Source organism: Syngnathus acus, chromosome 23 (genome assembly GCF_901709675.1).
Source record: "Syngnathus acus chromosome 23, fSynAcu1.2, whole genome shotgun sequence".
In the NCBI taxonomy this organism is placed as follows: Eukaryota; Metazoa; Chordata; class Actinopteri; order Syngnathiformes; family Syngnathidae; genus Syngnathus; species Syngnathus acus.
Window position 1 is genome coordinate 4,254,432 of NC_051107.1, and position 21,163 is coordinate 4,275,594.

At 46.2% G+C, this 21,163-nt stretch overlaps 1 protein-coding gene and 1 long non-coding RNA gene across 4 annotated transcripts in view; one reads left to right on the top strand and one right to left on the bottom strand.

Annotated features, from left to right (window-relative positions):
* tafa5a (TAFA chemokine like family member 5a) overlaps positions 1–21,163 on the bottom strand; it is a 61,490-nt gene continuing 40,327 nt past the window's right edge. For both annotated transcript variants that reach the window (XM_037243501.1, XM_037243502.1), the window contains exons 3-5: positions 7,769–7,896; positions 3,632–3,808; positions 1–558 (exon numbers count right to left, since the gene is read on the bottom strand). In XM_037243501.1, coding sequence (XP_037099396.1) covers positions 3,800–3,808; positions 7,769–7,896 — 137 coding nt within the window. In that variant the 3' untranslated portion in view covers positions 1–558; positions 3,632–3,799. The remainder of the gene's footprint in view (positions 559–3,631; positions 3,809–7,768; positions 7,897–21,163) is intronic.
* Positions 9,226–21,163, top strand: part of LOC119117311 — an 88,232-nt gene continuing 76,294 nt past the window's right edge. Inside the window, exons 1-2 of one of the 2 annotated variants that reach the window (XR_005096478.1) lie at positions 9,226–9,359; positions 15,866–15,919. This is a non-coding gene — a long non-coding RNA (uncharacterized LOC119117311). Of the gene's footprint in view, positions 9,360–14,487; positions 15,920–21,163 lie in introns of those variants that run through there. The other variant, XR_005096477.1, reaches the window with a different exon arrangement.

The following is a 21,163-nucleotide window of genomic DNA, read 5'->3' on the forward strand; positions in this document are numbered from 1 at the left end:
TGTGTGTGTCTGTGTGTGTCTGTGTGTGTGTGCCAGTCCACGAGGTGTCCACGGGTCGCTTGGTGGGCACGCAAGCCGGCGAGGGTCTACTGCCTCAGTCCTGGCACATTTGTTTCTTTTGCTCTTTGGTCTATAAAAATATGGGAGGTCTGCTCCAGCAGAAGGCCTATTCACAGCAGCGAGCGCTCACTTCTCTAAATGATCCTTGCGCCCTGCTGAGGTTCTAGAAAGGTGAAGAAATGCGGAGAATTCTCGTCTTCAATTCGGAGGATTGGCGCAAGTCACCCGTGACATTTGGCAGGGGTCCCACCCTCCACGGCGAAGGGCGAAAGCTGCTAATTGGACGGAGCAGGCAGAAGTGGAGAGCAGACGACCTTGTTGACCCAACGACACCCGCCGGGTGGGAGAAGTCAGAAAGCCCGTGGAGTAGCTCGCAGGGAACAGTGTTTTTTTGCGAGTCATTTACCCAATGTCCTCGGGGGGCCGGGGGCGTGGGGGGGGGGGGGGGGGTGTTCCTGCAAACACTCCCGTTCTGGTGCTCTGGTGGTGTTACGAGACCTGTCACGAAGGACGAAGAACAGAGCAGACGAGATTTTGTTAGCACAGTCAGGAGTCGATTGAAGTGTTTTGACTTTTCAGCAAAATCTTGATATAAACTTTGCCATATCATGCAAAAGCAAAATATACTGTAGGACCTTTAAGAGCAAAGCACAGTCAGCCCTGTTATGAGTTTTTAATGACACCCCCCCGGCTAATGACACTGGAGACGTTTTGTTTTGTTGGACCTGACTGCAGCGTTCAATGCGGTGGACCACATTATCGTGTTGGCCTGTTTGCAGCACCAGGTTGGGCATTGGAAATGCTTTCGATATTATTTGGCAGCAGTTGCTCTGAATTCCCCAGCCTCACTATCGTATGGTGTTCCACAGGGTTCAATTTCGGAGCCCCTGCTGTTTCCATTTGTATGGTATTATATTTTAGTCAGATCTATTGTATGTCCTTAAGGCTGCTTGGAGCACAACCAGTCTTTGAAAAGAAAACAGACGTTATGGTGTTAAATCTAATTTCGGATTAGCTCCCTCGGCCAACAAAACATCATTTTCATTGCACTTATAAAATTACATTTGTGTGCGTCATTGTAGTTCTGCCATGACCGACTAAAAACAACTAATTACTGTACGCCCGAGACTTGCAAACAGGATTTTCTCAGTTGAAGGTTATTTCCATTACAACTCGCCTTCATTCTCCACCTAGTGTACAAGAACAAAGTGACTCTCGCGGAGAAACAATTAATCTTAGGGCAAAAAGACAAATCTGGAAGCGTCCGCAAACCATCTGGCCACTCGCGGTCGCCACACAGCCAAAATAATAGTGTCGCCGTTCAAGATCTTGGCAATGTCACTGAGGCTTGAATGTAATAATAATGAACTTGAATGGAACAGGCCATGCGAGAATCAAGGTGTTGGATGCAGACCAGGCATGGAATAATAACATGCTGAAAAATTTCAACCGTCAACTATTAACACAGCTAATTATTAATACGACAATTGTCAACATTTTTTTTTGCCTTCTCCCACGAGATGACTGCAGCCAATCCTGGCGGCCCTACTGGGAAATCCTACAACTGCCGTCAAGGAAATGGAATGCAAATGGCTAGCAATGAAATGGTCTTGTTTTTTTTTGTAAACTACCACATAGTTAGACGAAGCGGTCGAGCATGGTAATTTTCTCATATTCCCACAATGCTCCCCTTTTGCTCTTACTCGCGCCACATACACAAACTCGCAATCCGCATTGTGGGAAACAGCCTCCCATAAATCTCCCCTACACACAAATCTCATCTCGGGGAAATGCGAGTCCCCTATTAAAAGAGGAACCAGCGTCAGATGAATATCAGATGAATTTGCCCTATGAATAAAATTCCCAGGCCCTAGGTGATAATTACCTCGGGTTTATCAGCAAACTGCCATATTACTCTATTTTATATCTTACGAGGGCCAACGACCAGATGCCATTCTCGGTCACGCACGAACGGTGAGAGAGAGAGATGAAGTCCCGCCCGTAAACCGACTGACAAACTTTAAGGCATCACCAAGAGTGCCAGCTGCGACGGAACGTAAATAATCCATCCGTGTTTATGTCTTATTTGCGCACACTGGCTCGCGGGCATTCCACTCGATACATGTCGATATTCGTCCAAGGAAGAGGAAAACATTGGATTCCATCCACATCAAATTCGTAGGGTACATCTTCCTATCTGGAGGCGGAGCCGAGTGTAGCAAAGTATACATTCGGCTCTGCATAGCGCACATTGTGCACTGCAGTGAAGGTGAACACAGGCACATCTGTTAGCGCTAAAGACAACTCGATTCATAATACATAGTATGTAGTCACTCTCCAGCTGAGACGGAAAGCAAATTCGCGTCAACATATGGCCGAGACTTGACATTTCCTCTGCGTGTGTACTCTGGCCGACTCCCTCGGAAATGTCAGCGCACACCGACCCGCGCTAAACGTGTTAAGGGTCTCATGAAAGGAAATGCGTCACACCGACCGAAGTCGATGCATTTAAAAATAAGAAATAAGAACAAATATATATAAAATGAATCATAAAAAATAATAAAATAAGAAATCAAAACCAACATATAGCACTGATTGCTCATTTGTCTTGCTGCATCTCCCTCCCCGTAGAAGCCGGCCCGATGAATATTCATGAGCAGGTTAGCAATAAGCCACAGGTTAATGAGCGGTGGGAAATGGCTCGTTGCACGCCCGAAGCAGCCAAAATGTTCACACGCACGCCACCAGACGCTCAACCCACGTGCTGCTATCTGCAGAGTTATGTCACCATCAAACCTTTTTTTGGTATTCCTCGGAACATCAAACAGATGTCTATACGATATGATTAGAAAGCTCGCTCTCGAAATATGACCTCGGGGAGCAAGTGTACTAATATCCGATACAAAGTACCCGATACTTTATGGGGCCCATCGTTCTAATTGCATTTCAGTCTTCCTTAACTGGTGCTAAACAGATCTGCTCTATGATGGGCTGTGCAAGTATCAGAGCATGGATTCCTTCAATGTCTATTTTTAGCTGCAAATCTACCGAGGGCCTCGCTGCCTGGTTGGGAAAGAAACAGCAGGATCAGATTTTCTCTTAAAAGCAAATCATAAAACTGCCAGCAATATTGACTGGTGGAGGACCCTGCTTTTCTGAAGCTCAACACGAACGGGCACTTTTACGACTTTGTCCTAATCTTTTTTATTTCATTGTAAGTTAAAAATGTCCGCGTGGCTACTCCAGCGTCGCGGTAACGCGCATTAATATCCGCCCCTGTCTGGCGTCTCGTTTTTATGCCGAATAACAGATGCCATCGGTGTCAGGGCTCGCCAGCGCAGGCTTAAGGCGTGCCAAGCAAGAGCGGAAACAAGCTGGAAATGCAGATGGAGCCGTCTTGTATCGGAGCGCGTGTGGATTTAGCCTAGCTTAACGCGCACGGTGGGAATTGATGGGCTAAATACAAAACCAACGACAAAAAAAGCGAAATACAGGTTGTTTCAGTTAGGAATCTCCCTCCTGTTGTCAAGAGTTTTGGCTGGATTACTTTTGGCATTCTTGAGTTCGGTACCTTTCCGCCTCCGCGAGGGCCGCGGCGCAGGATAGTTAGCTTCCGGGGAATGGGCGGACTTGTGATAGTGGCGTTAAGGTGGCGGTGGTGAGTGGTGTCTGGCTGCCTGTCAAGGGGGTCGTCAATGCTCTCCTCAGTGCAACAATGTGGAGGGAGAGTCCTGTCGCGTCATAGAGCCTGTAGGGAAGAAAAAAAAAAATCACGTTGATAAAATAACAACATGTAACGTAATCAACGCTGTTGTTTTTCTTGAGCGGCGTCGCTGTATTATTAGCCCGGCTTATCAAAGTGTCACATTTAAGCGCCTTCAAAAGCGTCGCGCGCCGAGTAGAAAAATAGTTACGGGAGTTATTGCGCTCGGAGAAGGGAGCCAAGGGAGGGAATTAAAGAAGTAGCTCAAAAGATTGATTTGCTTTGCATTCACTTGTGTGCTGTGTAGTTGTCAGGTGGTAACTCAAACATAATCTTTTGTTTTTGTCTTCGGCGGCGGGAGAGTCGAATTACACGAATTTAAGGACTTGAGACAAGTGAAAACTTACTGAATAATTGACTCATCTTGACTTTGACTCACATGACAAAGTCTTCATTGTGATACCTTACTGAAATTTTTTTCCTCCTATTCTGTTTTAAATGCTTGACCGCTTATTAAACCTCCAAATTATGAGTGCCCAATTTGATTCCGATTGTATTTCCAGACAGCTCACATTTAGTCTCTTTCAGCGTCTCTAATTACGCTCACATTTTGTGAAACTTCCAAAAAAAAAATTAAGCTACTGTACAATGAACATAATGGTCCATCGGCCTCGTGTTCATTTGCAGCCGTCTGCTCGTCGGAATAAAGACAAGCTGCTTGCGGCTCGAGCCCGAGCCATCAATCACGTCCTACTTTATGAAATCAATTATCTGTTTTTGCCAAAACTAAATGGCTGAAACACGCCATGATTGGCAATTTGAGCTGGAAACATTTGCTCTTCACACTATTTCACTGGCCAGGGGAGACTTGAGCAATCCTCCCCACTTAGTCCATCAATCCTCTCTCCAGAACATGAGGAGACAGCACTTTTTTATTCTCGGTGCATCTCCCTCTTGCCCCTCGCTAACACTCTAATGTCTTCCCCAAGTCCCCCAAATGGAGGGTGAGGTGCGCTGACTCGGCTCCCTCTAAAAGCAAGCTGGGAACAGAACCGGGTCTTTGTCTTGCCATCTCTCTCCATGTCTGGGGCAACCAAGCAGCTGTCTTCTTCGTGGTGATTCTGTTCAATGCGCAACTCGGATGTGCCCGCAATACCCAGAGGGATCAATTACACAAGTTGGTACCAACCCAGAACCTATACTGAAGAGGGAGCGTGGGGAGATCCCGTCAGGATCGTCTTCAATCGGTTCCACGGAGAGACCAAGATGCAGATGATAAATTTGTGCGATTGCGTAAATATCCGAAAAGCAGACGGCCGGCGTCTAAGTCCGCAGTCTTCACATGAAGGGTCAAATACTCGCCTAGACCAGGTCGAGTCGACCTGTACTTCACTGCGGACGCACGATTATCTTCTGCTCCAGTTTGCTTCCACCCAAAGAGGTATTGAGCGTCTTCTCTTTCCCCTGAGAGGTGAAAATGTCATGATTGCAGTCACGCCGCTGCTTCTCCATTGCGGAACGTGCCGGTGATTCTGTTCTGTGCGGCGGAATCGGCAGCACTCGACAATGCTTAGCGGAAGGAAAATTGGGTATTGACTCGACCTGCCACTATGAGTTCCTACCGTGGGACATTTCCAACAGTGGAAGGATTCATTTATATTTCCTTCACTGAAGCGCCCAACTGTGATTCTCCCGTCTTTTCAAGGACAGCTTAGAAATGATTTTCTCGATTCGAACTTTCCGAGTTGACAATGAACCCGTACCAACAAAGACGCGGTCAGAACCGTATTGAGTTGCTTCATTTACATACCGTACCGGTGTTGACGATTAAAGTGCTTACTTAGAGCCCACTTAGAGCGACAAAAAAACGAAAACAACTTAAGTAAGGTCGAATACTTTTTCTTTTCTGCCGCCACCGCAGGTTCTTCGTTGCTTTTTGTCTCGTCCCGATTGTTTGTCTTATTAGGCTGTCGCAAAAAATCCGCCGAATCACCTGCGGTGATTTTGCTTTTTCTCCTCTAATGGCGCAATCACTCTGCCTCCATCTCACTGAGCACCCGGCGTCGCCCCCATGCAGCAGAAAGCGAGACAGACAAAAAGAGAGAGAGAGAGAGAGAGAGAGGCTTGTGTCGTTTCATCTGCCAGTCTGAAATCGTGGAGGGCACAATGCCGAGCATTCTCCGGGGAGAGCCTCACAAAGGCGAGGACGGAAGATGACGACTCAGATGGCATTTGCCAAAAGAGAGTGCTTTAGAATATAGGGAATAACAATCCATACTATAAATAAGGCTACATTAAGTCAAAAAAATTCGGTGACCCGTAACATTTCCAAGATTGTCTCTGTTTGATATTTGTCCTTTTCGTCAGTCAATGCTCCTTGCAGGTGAAAGTAACCTCGTTCAAAGCCTTACTGTCAGGGTCCATGTGCTCGGTATCAATCTTCATGTTGAACCACGATCAATATTGTGGTTTTATTGAGAGGCCCGACACAAAGCAGCTTGAGACTAAGATGAATGAAGGGGTGACGGGTGGGAGGGGGGCGGAGCCTGACGTGAAAGAAACAAATGCACGCAACGCAAGCTATTATTTAACGTAGACGGAGAATATGTTTGGTCAATCAAGACACGCAAACTGCTTCCTGACATTTATCCAAAATAGCCCTTTGTAGGGCTTGGGGGGCTGAGTCAGATCGGCTTCGTCATACGACCCCCCTCAGGGACGAGCCCGCTTGTCCGCATTGATGTTTTCACACAAACACCTGACGGACAGGTCGGACATGCTCAGCGGAGCGTGCACGAGGCGCGTTCCGCCTCCGGCAGCGTCCACATACGGGGCCAGTGTGGGCTTATAGTCGGAAAAGGCCTCGGGGAAAAGGGCATTTGTTCAAATGAAGTAAATGCTTTTGCATGTTACTGTATCAAAGAGTCTGAAAGAAACATGGCAGTAGATGATTTTTTTTTTCTCCCCCCCGTCTGAAACTTAGCTTCGATGCCCTTTTAATGGGTAGTTGGGGAAAAATCAAACATTCACCCGACTTTCCTCGTCGACCGTTTCGTCCCTGACACGGATTCGTATTTTGAAAGGAATTTTAAACGGTGACCCATGACTGCCTGCTGCCAACTACTAAAATCCCTGACAGCGAAAGCCGCTTAAACATTCACGGCCAACTGGGGACAGTCGAGTGCGCGCGGCCGTCCGGCCGCTTGACGAGCTGTCGGCGGGCTTAAAGCGGCCAATGAGCCGAGCGGGAAATACCTGTCATCCCCCCGCCGATGACTGACGTCTTCGAGCGGGATATGAAAAGTACAAGTAGGCCGAAACGTATCCGTGCGCTAGCGTTTCCGTACTCGCGTGCGGACTCTGTCAAATATAAAAAATGGACGCAGATATGTGCGGGGCTATCTTTGCCTGCCCGGATAACAAACGACTTTGTTGGCGAAACATCGAGCGGCTGTCACCCCGGTCACGGCGATCAGGTACATTCGTGGTCGGAGCTAACTCTCAGCGGTGCGGCGTAAACAAGTGAGTCACTTGATGACTAAATTATGATTTAATGATGCCCCGGCGGGCCTCGGCCTTCGCCCGTTCCACGTTTGTAGATAAGCTAGCCGGCTAGCGTTTCCGTGTGAAAGAAGTGGAAAAAGAACCAAATATTTTCCCATCGGCATGTGAATTTCACGTTTTCCATATACTGACAAGAAAAGTGCCTCCCACTTTCTTCCCTACTCGTCATTATCCCGAAAGGTGTCCTGCGTCGTCGCTCACGCGATCATTGTTCAATCACAAACATTTCTGCCACAGCGGGTAATTTCACCACGGGAAGAAAATTATACGTGGCGACGAATAAGAACGCAGATGAGGATAATCGGAGCAGTTTAGTAAGCAAAGCCACAAATCGTATGGCCTCAAATGTAAGAACCTTAATTATTGTTGGGTATTTACAAAGGAATAAGAGGAAGCATTTGAAAGGATTTTATTTGGAAGATGGGGGCGGTCTGAGCTTACCGTAGTTGTCTTGACTCGGCCTCCGGGCTGCGTACAAGTCCAGCCGGATTTATTGACTAACAGGTCGCAGCCTTCGTCGTCCAAACACGGCACCATCTCGCACCACTGCTTTTTCCGCACAATGGCGGCTGTGGAGAAAATAGAAAGAACGATTGAAGTGGTGGTTGAGCGAGACAGCCTAAGATTAGCATAGAGAGAAAAGCGAAGGGATGCGTAAGGGTTGAACATGATGGGAAAATGATGGGAAGGGCGAGATAGAGGATGGGAAATACTTGAAAATAAACATACCACTGTAAATGTCAGCGGGGGGTGCCACGATTGGACGAGATGAAGAGCAATGAAGCGTGCGCACAATTGAAAGATATGAAATGAGGGGCTGACAGTGAGAGATGAGGCCAAGATGGCCGCAATCAGACAGAAAGAGAGCTCAATGCATTCAATAGAAAGACAACAAATAACAGAGCTGCACACCAAATTGCGCAATTTAAGCGTCATTATGCCATTCCTGTAATTCGGCTGCACATCGTGGAAATTATAACCTGCTCCAAATTGGCTGTGATTTTGTGCAAGAAAAATTGTAAGGTAGATGAAATGAGAAATATATGATTTTTTTTATTTTATTTTGGGGCACATAATATCAATTAAAGAAATTCCTCCAAAGTTCAAAATGTCGCTGTAAAAACGACACCACCAAAAAAAAAAAAAAAAAAAAAGCACATCAGCCCTTTTGAAACATTTTTTCAAAACATTCAAAAAACCTAAGAGCACTTTGAAGTCAAAAAGACAAGGACAAACGTCTTTTCTTAGCGGCGCACAAAAGCACCACCGCGTCTAATGGCAAATTTGAGCGGAGAAAAGGATGAATTGAAAGTGAAATTGGACGTCATGAACTAAGATCCGCTTTTACACTTCGTTTTAACCCCCCGCAGAGATGGCAAAGAAAGTCGAGCAATAGCCGCACATCCAAAAACAAAGCCCGAGTAGCCTTAATTGCTCCTGTTGGCAACTTTAAAGGTGCTGGGGAAAAAAACAAAGTGTGATGAGTGATTCACTCTGGCACACTGACACGGAAGAGCAGTTTGAATCATTTGAAAAAAAGCGATCGATCCATTCAGCGCCGCGGGGGGCAACCGACACCGATGTCGTGCTGGGCGCTTATGTGTTCTCACTCAGTTGTTTTTTTTTTTTTTTTTCCCCCACCAGGCGGTTGCCATGGCTACGCACCCGTGTAGTGATTCGAGGAAGTGAATATTGAACGGAAATGCTGTGAAATATTTAAATTTAATTCAATTGAGCAATTTGCTCTGCGGTGCCTAAAAGAAGGTTTCATATTATTAAAGCCTCCGTCGGGGCGTTTGTCTCCCCACCAAATGGTCGCTCACACTCGTGTCAACAGCCAGCATCTTGGCCTAATAAATTCCGTCTCATCCCATGCCAAGGCGCTGAAAGATGGGCCGTGCGCAAAGGGGAAGGGGGGGGGGGGGGGAGAGCGGCAGACAGATCTGATCTCGCGTGATGTATGCGGCGCGCCACTCCAAGATGAAGCGTTTTGATAATTAGAAAGGGGGCAGATTGGTTGTGACCCAAGCAGGTGAGCAACATCTTTGTTTGGAATCGTATGCGACGGGCGCCTTCATTCCTTGATTTGCGATCAAGCTGTTTTGAGTTACGACCACAGTCATAAAATATATTACACTTGTATCTCAAGGTGTCACTGAGAGACATGATAGGACAGGCTAGGCTAGGCTAGGACGTGTGCTACGATGCATTCCTGAGGGAATGACACTTTTCTACCAAGTCCATTTACCGTAATTTTCGGACTATAAGTCGCACCGGAGTATAAGTCGCACCAGCCATTAAATGCCCAAAAAAGTGAAAAAAAACCATATATATGTATATAAATCGCTCCTGAGTATAAGTCGCCCCCCCACCCAAACTATGAAAAACAAACGCGACTTATAGTCCGAAAATTACGGTAAATAACGCGCCATTTCCGCAACACCTTTCTATGCATGGGAAAAAAACCAAGTCACACCGTCGAAATGACTACAAGGCAATATTTGCATGTATGCGTTTATTGGAGCCATGATTGCTTCAAGGTTGCAGTTTCTGCCACTCGTATAGGTTAGCGTCGAGCAGCAGCATCAAATCAACATTATTCATCATTCCCCTCCTGCGATGAGCTGCTTGTAAATTGGAGCCGGCGCATACAAATAAGCATCCTTGTGTGTGTGCGCGTGTGTTTTCTTCTCCTCACTCTTCATCAATTCACTCCCGCACTCCTCTTCCTCCTCCTCACTAATGCGCCGCCATGTTGCTCAAACTCAGACGAGTCAAATAACCTTTTAAGCCAATTCACTGTGTCTTCATTTCACCTGAAGTGCGATGAATCTGCCAGGATTTTTTTTTTTCTCCCCGGGCTCCTCATCCTACTGTAAGAGTAAAATGTCCCAGCGGTACATGCAAGCAAGCAAGCGAGCAGAAGCACACAAAAGAGGCGCCTGCTCCCTCCCATCATTCTCCTTTTATAGGTTGAAAATTGGCAATTTATTCGCACTCGGCTCTGCTTGAGCAAGTGATAAACATCAACAAACCATATGGAGAATCCAGAATATTTTGCATGGACTCTTCTGACTGGGCAGGCAGCACCGATGCTAACCGACGGATGTCGTCTTCAGTCTTCCCGAACTGTTTTGATTCCATTCCTCCAAAGTTTTCTGTCACACGATCAACTTTTTTTACTGGCATTGCTCGTTCACGTCAAAATTTTAGCCCGAGCCGATCCAAACCGAAAAAAGAAACATCACTATTTGTCGTAAATAGATCATTTTCAGCCCGATTGAGTGAAATCAGATAATTCCCTGCGGCGCAGATTTGTGCTGTAGCGGTGCTTTATCATACAGTCCAAAAGTTTTTTTTTTTTCCCGCCTGGCAAGGACAAGGCAAAGTCGTCGGCAACACTCGGCAAGTCGTTCCTCACGCTTCCTTCTTCGCAGTCAACAAGGGAGGTGCTAACTTCATTTCACGACAAAGACCAATAACGAGCGGGAGAGAACAAGGAGTCTCGGTACACGCGGTACGCACGGTTCGATCTTCGGCTTATTATTTAGCTATTTCTTTGCGCGCCGCCATTGTGGTTTGGTAACCGGCGGTTTGTGTGGCGTGACATTGCTTCAGGCAGGTGTTTATTTTCCACTCGTGCGTGTGTGCGCGGTGACCATCAGGTAGCGGCGATATCGTTCCGTTGCAGATGCGCGCTGACATTTCCACACAGCTGAGCGACAACCCTAACCCCCCTGATTTGTTGACGGGCGCATTTTGCGCACACGTGAAGCGGAGGCCCGGCGGCTCGGTGAGCCAGAGGAGGAAATGTCAGCGTGAACAAGCACATGTGGGAAATGAGATCATTCAACACCAGCGTCTGCAGAGACGGCGCCGCATCAGCACCGAGTGTTGCGCTCTTGACATGGCGACGTAATAGCGCCCGCGTCGACCTCGTCGGACAAGTCGCTCCATATTCCACCGTGGAAATTATAATGGAAATAAAAGTGCATTTTTGTAAGTAAAACGATAAATAAAATAATCATGAAATATGATAAATAATAAAATAAAATGCATATGATAAATAAAATAAAGTAAAATAAAACCCTAAACCTACCCCTAAACCTAACCCTAAACCGAACCCTAAAACTAAACTCCATTGAGACTCAACTCAATCTGTTTGATTTGGCATCAAACGCATCGTGCGACGGCAATCCCATGACGCGTGCGACGGTAATGAAGGCGATGGCAAATGACACGCTGACATACTGAAGGTTGAACGAAACCATCATTCTCCGTCCCCTGCAGGCCGCCACACTAAAGTAACGTCATTAGTTTGCCTAACGATTCGCCGATGATGGACGTACTCACGGAGGATTTTGCTCGGACGTGTCTCTGCCTTTCAAGAGTTTGCCTCCCTAATATTGTCCGCTTAGCCTCCTCCACCTCTACATCCAAACTAATCCGCCTTAAATTATGCATAACCTTTACTTGGCTGAGGCCCGTCCACCGATAAATCTGTTTATTCCCTTTTTCCCCACCCTTATAAATTGTGCTAAACAAATTCCAATTAAGTGAAACTGCAATACGGCGTGAATAGTAATTTGCCGGCGAACCGTCCCCGAAGACGATAAGACCACAATCATCTGTGTTTATATCCAAGGCAGCTTATGGCAGGTTTTGCTGAAAATATCTTTCGTGCTTGTTATCGGGTCAGCGCTCCGCACCGTACCTGTTCCTGTACTCCATTACAACGATTGATTTCTTTCTTAGACTTTTCACATGACATTTCTAAGGCAATTGCACTTGTCTCCGATCAACAATGAATGATAGCAGAGGGCAGAACCCAATCTGGACCCGGACAAGTCAGTCCCAAAACCTCCCGTGACCGATAACCGAAGCAGAGTTATGGAAGGCGAGTTAGATATTTAGAGTAATGACGGGCCGAGCACCTTTCCTCGTCCGAACCGTGACCTCCTCTCTGTCTTTTGCCTCCGTCGTGTTTTCTCGGAGCAGGAAGCCATCTATTTCGCACTCCTCCGCAACTCCCCTGCGCTCTGCCAGAAAAAGTGTAGCGTAACCCATCAAAATCTGCCTGCGTGATTGATTTTTATGGTCTTTAAAAAAAAGAATCACGAAAACTCAATGCCAAAACTTTTCCACTTATGCTTTTGATGCATTGGACAGGACTGAAATTGCCCGGCGCTTGTTTTGGTCCGCGGGGGAACGAGGTAGAATCGACTATATCATCCCAAAAAGGCGATGTAATACGAATATCCCGTCATTGGTAACCGTCTGAACTTAGCGTTGTCTTCCTGGTATATTCCCGCGTCTTGTGGACCGCACTTTTTGTAGTGTGGCCGACTTGTGGAGGCTGACATTTCAAAGGATCAGCGTGGATCAATAGCAAAGGTCAGGAAAACAAGAACCCCACGTTTGTTGCCACGCACGCTACGGAAGCTTCGCCCACGGTTGTCTAAGCGGGTTTTTAAGTTTTAGTTGGCGAGCTCGAGGTAAACAATGTTGTCAGTTGGCAAGGCAGCTATTCTGAGGTCCGTCATGTGCACTGAAGGGGAGGGGGGGGGTGCAATCTGAACCCTGGATTGTAAACAACAAAATCGATAGCTCATTTGTCATTAACGTTGGAAGGAAGCAGCTTTTGGGAGAGATGCACTTTTCCCAATCCAAATGAACCAATCATTCTTTGTTCTCCCTCGGGGGGGGGGGGTGAGGAAGTCTCCAGTTTTCCATTCCTTGCCAGCATTTTTAATCAACCTCGCTCGGCTCACCTCTCACAATAATTTTTTTAAATCACCTCCGTATAGCAAAATATAAGCGGTTACATTTCCTAATTTAACATGTTTGGGATTTTTTACCAGCTTCGACAAAGTGCCGGTGGGTTTTGCGAGCGCTTTTTCGTGTCCTTTCCGGCTTTTTCATTGACACATCTGTAGTGAAAGGAAGGAGTGGGTGTCGAGTGGGAGGGGGAGAGCGCTTTCTGCGGTTCTGCACTGATGCTGTTTTGTAGTTAAGTGGAAGAAGGGCCCGAATGTTTCTGCCACACGGCCGCTGATGCTGAACGGCGCTGGCAGGTGGATTATACCTTGTGCCGCTCTGTCCCCGGACAAATTTACAGGTAGCCCCCAAACACGGCTCACGGGAGGGTTGGCCCATCTTCCCGTTTTATTCTGTGTTCCATTTTTTTCCCTGAACTTTTAATGCACACCAACTGCTGGTCAGAGCCAAAAGTCTGATAATAATCCATGTTTTTGTAATGCGTACCGATGCCAGTGAAAAGGTAAAATGGGGGAATAAGTAGCGTCGATTTTTTTTCCCCAGCGTAGATGAATGGCAGATAAGCGGCCACTCAGAGTGAATCAGCCAAACTCGAGCGTTTTTGAGTGGGCAAGTGCTATTTTAGGGCACACAAAAGCTGAGCCGTGAGGGACCAACAGCCATTAGTAGAAGGAAGAGACTTTCGGGGTCGAGATAAGTATGCCGGTTTAAAATCATGCACATTTTAAGAATAGCAGCGTCTGACTAGAAATGCGAAGAGAGGCATTATAACATAACTGGTGGGAATCCCAAATTATTACGTCTTTTTTTTTTTTTTTTCCGGCAAACCGGATTATAAAATGGCGTCTCAACGGACGAAATGTCTTTTTGGAAATTTCCATCATCGGATTAGGAGGCGCATTGCTGCGCATTAAGGGAAACAAAACATTTGTTTTCGGGGGAACTTTTATTCACCTTCAATCCGATATTTGTCCATTTTTTAATCGTGCCTGATTTGCTTGTACTTATTGCCTAAAACAACTCTGTAGCTCACCTTCCCTCGCTTTCATCCACACACGGAATAAACTCTCCTTCCTCCGGCGCTATAAGTCAGGCCTCTGGTGGCCTGCTCCCCGCGGGCTCGGTGTAACCGCCCGTATTGACTTTGTCCTGTCTCGGGAGATGGCGGCGTCTCCCGCGGGACCGGCGCTCTCTATGCACATATCACAAAAATGAGTCCTCACTCTACCTCACACATTTTTGTAAAACCAATGTGCATTGTGTTTATTTGCCGCAATTCCCCCGAGGACCTTCACTTCTGCACGAATTATTTTGATTTCCAAACACCTGTCGAGTCCTCGGGGAACGGCGCAAAAAGACAATCCCGACGAGAAAATGGAGTAGAAAACTATCCGACACATTTGAGCCACCTTTGCCCCTTTTCCAAGTGCCCGCACCTTTGTGTTGTTCCTCGCCTGACGAAACCTCTGGCCTCACTTTAGCCTGCCAGAGATTTGCAGGAATCCAAACACACACAACCTGACGTGAACCTTCACCCCCGCACGTCTTAACATCTATCAGTCGTGATGTTCCTTCGGCGCCCTCGCATCATTCCGGCCGACTCCCGTTCCAACGAAACGATTCGTTCGGTGTTGCCTCCAACCCGCGCACCAAATTTCAAACGGCCGTGCCGTCATGACACGTTGACACCGGCGTCTCCGGTAAATAGCTGGGCTCACCTCTGTGAGTGTATTATTAATAGAGAAGGACACAAAGTTAATCTGATGAAGTGAGATGGAGAGGCAAGAAGAGGGAGAGAGGGCGAGCGAGCCGACTGCATTAGAGCACGTGTGATTTATTCGCCCCTCTAGGTGAAGGAGACCCCATTTGTATTCATTTGCCTTTTTATTTTTATCCCGGATTCATCTGGCCTTCACGTGCCTGTCGCCACCACGCTAATATTATTTTGGCCATGTGCGGCTCCATAACAGGCTCTTATAAAAATTGCCCCAGTGCGGCTGCAAGATGCAAGAGGGAGGGGTGCTGGGTTTATTTTATATCATCCATCTGATTTGATTCTTTTTTTTTTTTTTTTTTTACGGGAAGATTAAAAGTCTCCCAGGGACAAGACGGTGAGAAAGGTGGAGATAATGATGCCTGTCCTCCTATAGAAACGGCGAGACGGGGGCACGCAAACACAAACGCGCAGGCACATTTTTTTTTTTTTTTTTTTATACAAGCCTGCCGCACACTCGACAGACGGCCTGGCCTTTTTTTTTTTTTTTCTTTCCTTTTAAGGCTGTCAAGGTGAGCCAGTGGTGCTCCAAGCCAAGGGCAAAGACAACAGTGACCACCAAGCTCCTTTTTGCAGAACAATTAGATGGAAGTGGAGGCTGACCGCAGTTGTGTTCCTCAAATAGAGGAAAAAAAAAAAAAAAACCTGGACTGAAATAATGACAAATAAAATAAATAAATAATTCTTAAATTAATTTTTACTGCACTCTTGATGCTAAGCTATGCTACAAAAATGGAAGTGAATAATAAATAAAGGAAATAATAACAATTAATAGGTAAATAAATAAATAAACAAGTAAATATTCTTAGATTCATATTTGCTGCACTCTTGATGCTAAGCTACGCAAAAAAAAAAATGGCGGCGCGATTAATCTCCAGTAAGAGAGCAAAAGCACATATTTCCCTCAAAGGCAAATGATTCTTTTCCTAACAGGATGTGAGCATGTTTTTTAATGAACCCTCTTTCTCTCTCTCTCTCTCTCTCAGGGTTCTGCTCGCCATCCGTCCACCCGAGTGCACCCAGCTGCGCAGCAATTACAGGTGGGTTCGCAGACGTGCACAATAACCAGACGCATGCATTATTGAACCAAGCCGCTCCGACACGGAATTGCTAAGCCGACCAATAAAGGCAAATTACCAAAGACAAAAAAATACAAAATAAAACGCCCCGATGACAAAACGGCATTGCGGTAATGAACAACATCATTTCTTAAAATGGGAGGGGAAGCGCAAGGTTGCGTCCATCAACTTGCGGGTAAAGCAAGGAGGGAAGAGACGGAACACAACATTGACTACCTAATTATGCATTTTATCATTTCAGTCACAATAGAGTGCCTCCTATTTTATTTTTTTTTTGCCGGCTGTGGCTCTGCTGCTTCTTTAATAACATAGATAAAGAAAAATCACTGGCACGCTTTATTTAGCTTCAAGCGCATTACTTCCCGTCTACGGCGCAACGTGTGTAACAACCACGCTAGCATGAAAATTAGCCGACGCGCGCCTAATGGTACGTCACGAGGCAATGGGCCGCAACCTTTGTACGAAATTGTCTAATTGGCCTGAAAATGATTATTTGTTATTTCCACTTTGGAAATAAACACATTTGCTCATATTTACTCTCATCTATACCGATATTCGCTCATCATAGTTTAGCCGTAGCGAGAGAACAGTATCTCAAAATTGTGTTGTGACAGAGTGAACAGGTGAGCGAGTGAACCCTCGGCATTGCGGTGGAATCCGATTGCGGCGAGCGGAACTCGACAGACGATTGGCCGGCCTTATCCCGCCTTCCGTGAACAAGTAGCAATAAAAGTCCATTTGCGGTCCCGCGGGGTCGCCGCTCCTCGCTGCGTCACGGGACAACGCCAAGACACGAAAGATGGAATTACTGGAGAACAAGCTGTCTTGTCGCATATTGCAGCCAGAAGGGGAGACGTTTCGATGTGTGCACGGCGCTCTGAGTCAAGTCTTAGATGCGATCCGATGACAAGCTAATGATGGAATTATGATAAGAAAATGAGGCCTCCGTCTGTATAAACAATTGTATCTTCTTTTTGTAATGTTGGCGACCAGACTGTGAACGCTTCACGCTCGAACCTTATGTCCATTCATCGCTCACTGAAAAAAACAAAAAACAATGCCGAGCCACATGTATTCAGTATGCCTGGAAGTATCGAACCGCCATGACAGATTTGACGTCTTCCATATTCACACTGGCGCAATCCATAATCTGTAACGAACGGCGTGTGTGTCACTATTCATTTGTTCAATTCAGACAATCGATCGTTTTTTTTTTTTTGGGACAGAAATGGGCCGCTATGTGTCGACGTGTTAGCGTCAATTTCAAGGTACACCGCCTCGCGATAAGAAGAATATTGTCAGGCATTGCCATGGCAACCGCCGATTATCTATTTTAGCCCACGACAATGCACGCCGTTGGAGTCGGGCATTATCGTTACAATCTTTGTCACTTCACAGAAAGGGGGAAAAGAAGGGAGCAGGCAAGGTGAACTCGCACTGAACAAAAAAAAACCCAAAACGATTTGCTTCCCAATCTTGACACCATCCAGCCCTTCCCCGCTTCGGCCCTGAGGCGCCCGCACGAGCAGTAATTATTAATTAATTGTTTTTCGCCCGTGGCCGGCCGGGTGAGCGGACAGACGCAGCCCCTCGGATGTGTGCTCACAGCAGGGGAACTGTTCACTTCCAATTAGACCGGCAAGGTGGAGAGCACGGCCCATCAAACACTCAAGTGCTAGTGAGCCGACTTCTGGGGAACAGGGAGCGCTTCGGCCTCATCACCTTGCTTGACAGGCTTCGTTTCCCCGACAAAGAATTGTACTCAGCTCGAAAAGTAAACGTCATCGGCGATGAAATGAGGACCGTGGCGTCGCTCGTTCAGATGGCACGCGGAGGCTTCGGTAACAACGGCGCCGTCAAGAAGCCCAAAAAGAGCGGCAAATTGTCCACGGGAATATTTAGCCGGCTTTGTTCCCGTTCAAGATGGATTAATGAAAATAAAAGACACGCGGGCGGCAATGTGCGCCACCGCGGGGCATCAATAACCCCGTGATGTCACCCAGCACCTGCGTCCACTTCATCACCTGGTAAATTTATGCGAGATGGAGCGCCCGAGCCGGGAAGGATATCAGAGTAATGCAAGTTCCTTAAAAGGCTGTAAAATGTCGTTACGGTCAGTATGCGCGTATAATTATTATTTTTTTAATTATTTTATTTTATTTATAATCATTTCTTATTTATTTTTATTATTTTTACATTAGAATTACAAAAAAATGGTCTTCACCGATTGGATGACTCCATCAAATTATGACGGAATTTAATCGCAAACAAGTGTGTAACATGAACTCGCCGATTATAGCGTTCGGCAGAGAGGCATCGTCAACGTCGGGAAAGTTACAATAAACGCCGCCGCCGCCTTATTTCTATGCTAATATGCGCCGCGCAGCATCTCAGCCTATGGGGGGGGGCGGGGGACACAAGCATCCTTTTGTTGCATTTTTATGCTTGTCATAATCCAAAACACAAACCAGCTCAGTGTTTCTCTTTGCGTCTGTGTAAACCCACAAAGAAACTAATTTCATAGCAGCTACTCTACTGGGAGAGCGAGAGAGAGTGCGAGAGAGAGCGCGAGAGATCTGCGCTCATATTAACACAATGCAAACAAATAGAAAAAGGGATTTGAGATGCTCATTTGGGAGTGCGGTTTGTTCTCGTTCCCTCTCAAAGCCGCTTCCAAACTCTGCTACAAGCTTACGCAATAATGAATTATTCCCGACAAACAGATGTACAAAAAAATCTTTTTTTACTCCCCCAGATTCATTTTAACATTCCTGACGTGTCCAATCTGTTTTCAAAACAAATAAAAGAAGCAAATAAGCTTTCAAAATAATATTTACCTGCAGAGAATGAATCGTGATTAAAAAAAAGCGTTTAACAAATGCAATGTTGACTTTTTAGATTGAAATGTTACAGAATAACCTCTTCATAAATTCCACTTCTCTGGTAGTGAGGTCCTTGGGGTCAGAGACATTCTTAAGTCTGCCATCTAGTGATGAACACTGGTATTACAACTTCAAACTGCCAATTTTATTTCTGCAAAAAGTCAAAAGTAAAGCCACACAGGTTTCAGCTCGAACGGCAGGTTCCGACAGCAGGATTTTATCATGGATGCCAAATTGCCCCTTTAGTGTACGAGATGTTTGTAAAGACATCAATTTGGAGCCTAAAATGGTGTTACTTTCTTCCTAATGCTCTAACGTCGCCTCTGCTTTATGCTTGTTTTATTATCTACTTCTACACCAAACATCTCCTTCATTTCAACGCTAAATGGCAGACGCAATCACAGACGCACAAGCAACCCCACGCTGATATAATAAGAGTGAGATTGCTTCATTTTATAACATATCGGCAGCAAATTGGAGGGGGGGGGGTAAATGCTGTTGTTTTTTTTTTTTGCTCGATGATTAATTATGAGGATGGAAAGAAAAGCAGACGCGGATTAAAGCAAATCATGCACACTAACACCAGAAAGCAATCGAGCGTGCATTTCAAAGGGGAAAATGCAATCACTGCAAATGAAAGATTATCTCGTCCCTCTAGCTTGGATAGAAAAGCAACCTGGAATTCTGAAATGGGGGATTTCCAACAAGACAATATATTGAGGCGGCAGGCTGTGCGACTTGGATGAGATTAGATGGATAAATATAAAAAATAAAAATTAATAAAAGTCAATGAAAAAGAACAAATAAAAATAAATGAAAATATAAATAAATAAATAAATAAATAAATAAATAAATGGGCGCCATGTAATTTGTGTCACGCTGCAAAAGGAGAAGGGGGCTACCTCAGGGCTGCAGTACCCATCTGCCTGCCCCCTTGCGCCTCCTTCGACAAGACCGCAGCCCACGGCCATCAGCTTGCACGTGAATGTAAAACAGATTTAAAATAAATAAATAAAGGGGAGGAGGGGGTCAAGAGTCATAAGAGGGAGTGCGCGCTTTGCATTACCTATTCTCCAGCAAGCCATCTTTTTCTAGTCCGGCTCCCTCCGGAGTATAGTTCCATTTCCGTGGCTAGCTTGCTAACTGGCTGCTAGAGCTGACATGGCATGTTTCCCCAACAGACCCCTGTGCCCATTGGCCCCCTCCTCCCCGCCCGGGATCAAATCAAGCCAGTGGCTTGATGCAGTATGATTGCAGCACTGGTAATGTCTAAAAGCCCAGAGAGAGTCACTCTGAGGCCTGCTGTTGTTTCTAGCACCGCCCCATTCCCGGACAACATGCCAGAGACGAGGATCACACTTGTAATACCGCTTCATGCATCTTAGCGTTTGCATGGAAATGAGCATGCAGTCATTCACAGGACGGAGCAAAAAAAAAAAAAAAAAGTCTTTGAACCGAAAGACCGTATCAATAATAGATGACATGAGATTCCTTAGTTCCGTCGGAACGTTAAAACACTTTGGAAGAGGCTGTGCTTTCAACACGGCGGTTGGGAAGACCACGCTGTGCAGCGTTCCAAAAATAATGTAGCTTTGTCCATGTCGGTGACGTACAGTGACAGGCAGAAGAATAAAATGTTCTTCCGCTACAAGGAAGAAGGTGCAATTAATCTGTAATTTCGGTATTCGTGCAAGGGAATAATAGATCTTTTCATATCGCCGGCGAACAATAGGCGCCGGGGTACTTCCGGGTGGCACAAAGCGAGTGACTCCCACTGACCCGAAAGGGATGACAAAGCGAGTTGTGCTGGTGGGATTGAGCGAAACATAGCCCGCTAGCTAGCGACAGCTCCGTTCATTTCACCGAGCAATCGCTAACACAGCGGCACTTGTCGAAACTCGGATCCAAATGACCTCATCATTACGCGGGTTCTTTGTTTACGTGCGTAATGGATGACACCGTTCTGCTTTTTGGGCGCTCAAACACGTAGCTGACAAGTGACTGCCAGATAAGAGCGGCACATTGCGTTGAGGGCAGAATCGAGGCGCCGCGTTCTCGCTCTGACTCTTACTCAAAAGTCATCAAGCTAGCACGGAGATAAAAGGGGAGGAAATTGCAGATAGGCGCCGTCGTGTTCAGAAACAAGGGCGAAGTGAGGGAGGGTTTCCAAACAGACGCAAGAAAAAAAAAAAACTCAATCCCCTTTTCAACGTGACCGTCTTTGTCGCCAGGGTGACCTGGAAACGGCCAGAGCTTGTATACGGCGGCTATGGATTAGCCCGGAATGACCGAAGGGAGGTGTCGGCAAAAGAAGACCTTCAAT